General features: G+C 42.8%; 1 protein-coding gene across 1 annotated transcript; it reads right to left on the bottom strand.

The window, feature by feature from the left end:
• Positions 1 to 250: 250 nt before the first annotated feature.
• Positions 251 to 7,028, bottom strand: ACY3 (aminoacylase 3). Its single transcript, XM_089520568.1, has 6 exons — positions 6,796 to 7,028; positions 4,690 to 4,885; positions 4,499 to 4,592; positions 2,246 to 2,353; positions 976 to 1,085; positions 251 to 445 (listed from the first exon to the last, which is right to left on the bottom strand). The coding sequence occupies exons 1-6, from the start codon at positions 7,026 to 7,028 to the stop codon at positions 251 to 253; spliced, it is 936 nt and encodes a 311-aa protein (XP_089376694.1).
• Between the last annotated feature and the right edge of the window lie 259 nt (positions 7,029 to 7,287).

Genomic DNA, 7,287 nt, shown 5'->3' with positions numbered 1-7,287 from the left:
TTGGAGACTGGTCCAGTGCAGGTTCTTTGGATGAAAACTCTACAGACTATTGCTGCTTTAGAGAATTAGGCATCACATGGCATAAACATTGGATAAAAGCTCTCTCCAGCAATAAACTGTGGTCTGATTAATATGACTGACTAATTGATTGCATAAAGGTTCCTGAGTAAGTCATACAGCAGTGGCTTATTGATTTCAATTTGCTCTATATGATATACTGTTTGGCTGTTCATGAGAGACCATGACTGATTTAAAACTCCTTCTGCAAGGCAGGTCGGGACAATGTCTGTTTCTCTGTCTTGAAAAAAGCAGCTTTCTTCTCATAGTAGGCTGCCTCATTGATGAAAACTGGGTAGGTGGTATCATCACCCTCATACAGAATATTTTCTCCATCGAGAGTCTGGAAAATAGGGTCCCCAGGCTTCAGAGGTTGGAAATCTTTATCCTAAGATGAATTAATTGTTTAGGTATGGGTCAAAAACAAAACAGTCACATCCCCACCCACAGGCAAGCATTTTAACATGTCCCCTGCAGTATCTTATGAAGAACAATGACCCTCATTATAACAGATGGAACAAGAGTTCAACATCATCACTATAGTTTTGGGTGATCGGGGCTAACATTTTTCATCTTCAGCCAGATATTGTTCTCAGCTAGCTTAGCAATTGGTTGGGGCTGGCAATGATGAGACAACATCTGGGGTCCCAAAATTGGGAAAGGCTGCACAAACAGATAGTCTGGTGTACCTTTGATAATTGAAATGAAGGGAATTTTGCCATAGGCATCTTTCCTCTCTCAACATTATGCTATGTGATATACAACCCAAATCCTTATTTTTGCCATTTATAGAAGTCCTGTTCCTTGTTGCATTGTGCAGAAGTTACAAAGATGCATATCAGTCACAAGGCTTTTCTCCTGCACATATGCAAACAGGTTCTTACCTCCTTTTGTTCCATTCCTTCCTTTGATACTCACCTGCAGTTTTGGATGGACCACAGCACAAATCTCACCACTGGGATTGCGAGGGAAGTCCACACATCCAACTACCTGGTATGCTTCAGTTTCAAAGGCTTGGAACAAAGTACCTGGCAAAAGGAGGTGGAAAGAGCTGGCTTCCTAATTTATTCTTTGTCTTCACAGTGAGGAATCCATTAGGACCAGGGTGGGAATCATGTGGCCTTCCAGATATAATTGGACTCCACTCCTCCTAGATTTCCAGCCCTGCTTTTAAATAAAAGGCAACTCCTGCCCTCTGCAATTTATAGTCACTGCAAGACTATGTCACACTACTTTTTGAACCACACTGGCTTTCTTCATTAGGCAAAACACCATGTAAAGAAACCAAAGTGACAATGTGAGTGTCACAGGTCTGCACCTTGCTTCAGAAATTTGTTTACATGTTAAAGATGGTCTCAAAGTAGGGTCAATGCAGATGGACACCACAACTTTTGTTGGCTTTAAAATGATTTAAAACAAAGACAGTTAAAGAATTGCAATAAAAATTGCTCATCCATTAGCAAGAATAGAATATGTTATTACGAGAAAATGTTTTTTGGATTTTGTTGTATTTTGCTACCATTATAATTTTATGGAACTATATGCCAGTTATACAATGTATTTATCAAGTCTTATATTAAAGTTAAAATACTGAACTGAGAGTACTGTAGCAGCGGTGTTGCCAGCCCCAGTGTCACCTAGGCATGGCCACCTGGGGGCATGGCCAAAAGCTGCACTCACCCCTTATCCTTCTCCGCGACGGCAGAAGCCTCCTCACAAGATGAGTACCGCCACTGCCGCAAGGAAGAAGGGCCAGGTGCCCTCAGCCTTCTCTTTCCCCATGGTGGCAGTGGTTTCTTTGTAAGGGCTGGGGGTGCTTAGCTCTCCCCCCAGTGGGAGGACGGCCTGATCGGGGGATCACTCCTCTTCTAGGGTAGGCTGCACCTGTGCAGCCCCCAATGATGCCACTGTTCTGTAGAGTAGAACAGCATTAGAAAGCATACTTGATGCAACAGGCAAATTAATTATGGAGTGGTATATAATAGCTAGCTGATCAATCAGTCTATCTCTCTCTTTTACTCTGAATGTAAAAATATTGAATACTACCAGCATTCACAAAGAAGCTACAAAAGTGATACAAACCATTTTCAGTGTTTCATCAGCTACCAATCAATCTAAATCAAGTTCATTTGGCTCAACATCCAGTTCTATGAATCTGTACAGAGTGAGGCACAATGGGATAAGTCACCTTTGTTAAATAGCTCTATGAAGTCCAGAACATAAGCCACAGTGGATCTCATCTCAGTAAGCAGGTCAGCTCGTGCCACTCCCTGGGGCTGTGGGCCCATCTCTATCACTGTAGGAAATCACAAGGATATGGATATGTTGACTGATGCTTTTGCAAGAGTTATCATGCAGAGCACGCCTTCACCTATATAGCCATAATATACTAATAATGTACAGTACTACGTTACCTCCTGGGGAACCTTTTACATAAATCAATCTTCCCCAATTTGGTGCCTTCTGGATGTGTACAAGACCCACTGACTGCTAGGTCGGTTGGGGGTGAAGGGAGTTACAACCCAACACTTCTAGAGAACAGCAGTTTGTGAAATACTAGCATAGTTCATAATGCAAAGAGTAAAGACTTGATAATGTGCATTTCACATTCTTACCTGGCTTTCCGCAGATCACTGTCTTGAACCATCATCCACCTGAACCACATTTCTATTCCATCCCATAAAGAGAGACAGTGTACTTAAGAGTGCTGAACTTTGAGTTAGGAAATCTTATAAAATCTCATCCCCAGCCCCCACCAAATCTTGCTGCATAACCTTGTGACGGTTATTCTCTCTTGGCTCACTCTCTCTATCTCACAGAGTTACTGTGAAGACAAGAGAAAAAGAGAACATGTACCCTGTCCTACGCTCCTTCAAGGAAGTGCAACATAAAAGGCATTTATGAAACAAAGGCATCACAAACATTTGGATAACACTAGGGAGTTTATCACATGGGGAAAACTGGAAGTTTAAAAGGGAAGAACCCATGATTATCCAGCGTATTAGGAGCAATTATGCAATTGGTTTTCACATGACGTTATGTGCAAACTGCTAAGAATCCAACTGGAAAGACACATGAACCAGCAATTAGTCATTTTCAGGAAAATATTGTGAATTCATTTCCGTTTCATTCACAATATCGCTTTTTTTTTGTACAGTTGCTCTAATATGAAAACTAGTTGTGGTTTATTCATGGGATTCTCACAGTTTTTGTACTCGTTGCCAGATTTCCCAAGGTTCTTTGGGGTGAATTTACTTCCGGTGCTCTTTTGTCATGTCTGGTTGCTGAGAGGAAAGCAGCCTTTAATACTTTTTTTTTTTTAAATCCCTATCTTTCCTGTCTTTTGGGTAGTGTTTTGTTCTTTTTACTTAGGTTGGATACCATTTCCGGGCTATGCGAATCAGACATTGGTGTAAATAAGGGGACTAAAAATCACTGGCAGAAGAGAAAAAAAGCCAGGCTGTGCTTTAAAGAGACCACTTTCTAAAGCACAGCAAGTTTGAATCCACTGCATTTCTGGAGCTTCTTTTTTTACTCCTTCAACCAAATGCTGAGAGGGGAAAAACAACTGGCCTTGGCTGGCAGGAAGAGAGCAAAGCTGTGGGCATAATCTTCCCCCTGTACATTAACCCCTCCCTCCTGGGTGCCCAAATGGGATCGGGAGCAAGCTCCCATTGGCAGCACCCTGATATAACCTGGTGTTTTGGAAAAGAAACTGAGAAAAACATGATCTTGGAAAAACCAGGTAAAGGAGGATTGGGCTAGCCACCTGGAATTCAGGTTGGGGAAAACTGGCGCAAGTGTGAATGACCCTTTTTAAACTAGTTTGCAAACCAGTTTATAATGTAGTGTGAACAGCCCCAGAGTCCTCTTGCTTTTGAATTATATGGCACATATCACTAACACTTTTTTTTATTAGAATTTATTATTATATATTTGCTTCCCATATTGGTGGGCTTTCGGTGGATATTCTTCATCTTTAAGATAATCTTCAGTAGGACTGAAAGGAATACTGGGCTGTACATCTTTCAGACAGATTGGTATGCAAAGGGATCTAGTAGCACTTTTGAGACTAACTGAAAGAAAGAAGCTGGTAGCATGAGTTTTCAAAGACTTGAGCCTACTTCCTCAGATGCATACGGGAGAAAAGCTATGAAAGCTGATACTACCAGCTTCTTTCTTCAAGATAGTCTCAAAGGTGCTACTAGATATCTTTGTAGACTGATTTTCCAGACTAATACTGCTGTCTTTGAATTTCAGAAAGATTATTCATGTTTCCTTGGTATTCGGAATAAAAGCACCATTCACTTCAAATAATAACTTGGTTGCCTTGCTCACTTGAGCTGGTCAACTTACAAAACTGCTGGCAGAACAACAGCCAGTGTAATGTGAGGAGAGTTTTCTGCCATCAGGAATGTTCATGCTGAAGACTACACTTTACCTAGTCCAGCTTTGGACACAGAATCAATGGAATATGTCTCCTGTCCTGGTTGTTGATAGAGCAAGATGGGGCAGTTTTTCCTTTTGGACTGCTTCTGTGGAGTAAAGAAGAAAGGAGATTACCAGGGGAGCTGCAACCTGAGAAAAGTGGAGAAATAAGTTTTTCAGTAACTCCCTGGAGCACATTCTCACCTGAATGAAACTGCACACATGCAGGGGCAACAGGTCATGCTCAGAAGCCACTATGAGGCAGCACCCCATGTTGGCAGTGGTGTTGTGTAGATCAAGCATGAAATCGTAGGCTTGTGATGAACCCTTGGGTCCAAAGGTTTGGTTGATCTCCTGAGCACGCTGACATTCATAGGAGTCTGTATCTGAGACCTTATAGCTGAGAAAGAGAAACTCAAAGCAAAAGCAATGGCCAAGATCCAACAGGCCTCCTTACAGAGCCTAACCCTGCACCAGTGCATTTAAGACAAGATTTTGCTTTTGTTTTTTAGTAGGGTTAAAGGCTTCTTCATCTTCCTCCCCAGCTGTGCAAGAATAATCAGAAGGCTCCTGAGTGCAACTCTGTTCCCACAGTCACTGTTTGGTCTCTGTCCCCAGCACCATGGCCAAATGTTAACAGCTGTCCAGTGGCACAGCGAAAGTTAATGTATATTTAGTGACTTTGTTAGATATATTTTGCTGAAAGTGAAAAAAGATATGAAGGCTAGGAGCTAAGTCAGGGAGTGGAGTGAAGTTTCTCGTTTAGCAACCTGCTTGAACAGATGGGTCATGCTTGTGCATTATATAATCCTTGGGAATCCTTCTTCCACCAGCCTCATCTAGAGTGGTTCACCACAGTCTGGGGGCTCTGTTTAGCCAGCCATGGTGGATTGGCCTCCCATTAATGAGATAGTTGGGGGTGAACTGATCATTTAGGGGCCCAGTTCTACAATTGGCTGTGAGAGGATGCTGGATCTCATCAGCAAAAGGGCTGGGTTACTTCCCTGCTATGTACCATCTGCTGCATCATTCATCTATAAAGCTTATCTTATAGCCATAATATGCATCAGCATTCATACCAAGCAAAGTCTGGGGGAGGCCAGAAACTGTTGTTGTTGTTGTTGTTGTTGTTGTTGTGCCTTCAAGTTGTTTCTGACTTATGGCAACCCTAAGGCAACACTATCATGGGGTTTGTTTGGCAACATTTGTTCAGAGGAAGTTTGCCATTGCCTTCCCCTGAGGCTGAGAGCCTATGACTTGCCAAAGCCCTATTTGGCTGCCCTTCAGCAGCCAAGATAGAATGAGAGTTCTTTAAAAAGAATATATGAAACAAAGAAGTCCAGGCAAAGTCTGCTCCTTCTTCCCCAGGTGTATGAAGGCATCCAGAAACCATCCAGATGCACCTCCATGGCCAGTCTCAAGGTGGGGGGGGGCAGCTAAGGGAGAAAGAACTGTACTCAGGAACTGTCTGCTTATGCCTTCATACTCCAGCGTCAAGGTGTTATGGAAGGAGATACTGGGTAACTCCTTCTTGCAATCCCGCCAGAGGTATTTATATTGGTTTAACCAGGTAAAGATATACAGCTGAATACTAAAGTTAGAGTTGTCCAAGCCTTTGTATTCCCTATCACCATGCATGGATGTGAGAGCTGGACAATGAAGAAAGCAGGTAGAAAGAAAATTAATTAATTTTCTGTGGTGCTGGAGAAGAGTGCTGAGGATACAGTGGACAGCCAAAAAGACCAACAACTGGGTCTTAGAAGAAATTAAGCCTGAAATCTCCCTGGAAGCCAAGATGACTAAATTGAGGCTTTGGCCACATAAGGAGAAGACATGGCTCACTAGAAAAGACAACGATGCTGGGGAAGGTAGAGAGCAGTTGAAAGAGAGGAAGACCACATGCCAGATGAATAGACTCAATCACAGAGACCATGAGCTTGAGCCTACAGAACGTGAGCAAAGAGGTGGAGGATAGGGGGCTTAGAGATGTCTCATTCATAGGATCGCTGTGAGTTGAGGTCGACTCAAAGGCAGCTAACGACAAGCAACTACCAGGTGTTATGGTAGCATAAACAAACAACAGGATTCTGGCCAATGTGAACAGATTCCTTATGCCTTTAAATAAATTTAATCCACCACTGGAGCAACCATGGAGACCACCCAGAGGGAGCACATCTGAGAACTCTACAGCATATTCAAGCACCTAGAAGCCCCGTGAAGCCTGGTGCAGGTTAAAACAATGGCATCGTTCTCCTCTCACCCAAACTTGTGGAAGCTCTGCAAAGTACAGTAATGCAGTGTGGTACTCACTTGAGAATTCCAGCTGTGAATGCCCGATTAAGGTCCCTCCCAATGTAGCGGACACACTGCTCAACTGCCCGTGGGTTGCCCAGGAAGGGTGTGGCATGAAAGGTTCCACGCTGTAGCTCAGAGGAATTAGCCAACCAGTGCTTGGCCAGATAAACACCAGACATCTCATTCCCGTGTGTGCCCCCGCATACTGCCACACGTCTCAGGGCAGGAAGGTGCTGCAGGCCAGTCATGACTGTGTAGATTTTAGAGCCTGTTGGGAGAAAGAAGTCTAGGTGAGACTGTCAGCCATCTGCTTGGGAATGCTAGAAAGACAAATGTTTCTTACTGCAACTCATCCAGGCAACCCGGTTTTCTCCTTTTCAGATTCCTATTCCTTCTCAGATTCCTACTTTTTTTCATTTTTAAAATCTTCATTAGTATTATAACATACATACAATAATATAAGAAAAGTTTTACATAATATTCCACATATATATGGTATATCACATT

The sequence above is a fragment of the Sceloporus occidentalis genome, unplaced genomic scaffold (assembly GCF_023333645.1).
Source record: "Sceloporus occidentalis isolate IW3139 unplaced genomic scaffold, rSceOcc1.0.p SCAF_4, whole genome shotgun sequence".
In the NCBI taxonomy this organism is placed as follows: domain Eukaryota; kingdom Metazoa; phylum Chordata; class Lepidosauria; order Squamata; family Phrynosomatidae; genus Sceloporus; species Sceloporus occidentalis.
This window is presented reverse-complemented; position numbering and strand designations above follow the sequence as displayed.

Bases quoted from the DNA above. Each gene is read 5' to 3' on its own strand.
- ACY3 (XM_089520568.1), bottom strand. From the start codon at position 7,028: ATGACTGGCCTGCAGCACCTTCCTGCCCTGAGACGTGTGGCAGTATGC. The intron at 4,593-4,689 runs GTGAGAATGTGC...TTTACTCCACAG, and splicing joins ATGTGTGCAGTTTCATTCAG to AAGCAGTCCAAAAGGAAAAA. The intron at 1,086-2,245 runs GTGACTTATCCC...TCCTTTTGCCAG, and splicing joins CATAGAGCTATTTAACAAAG to GTACTTTGTTCCAAGCCTTT.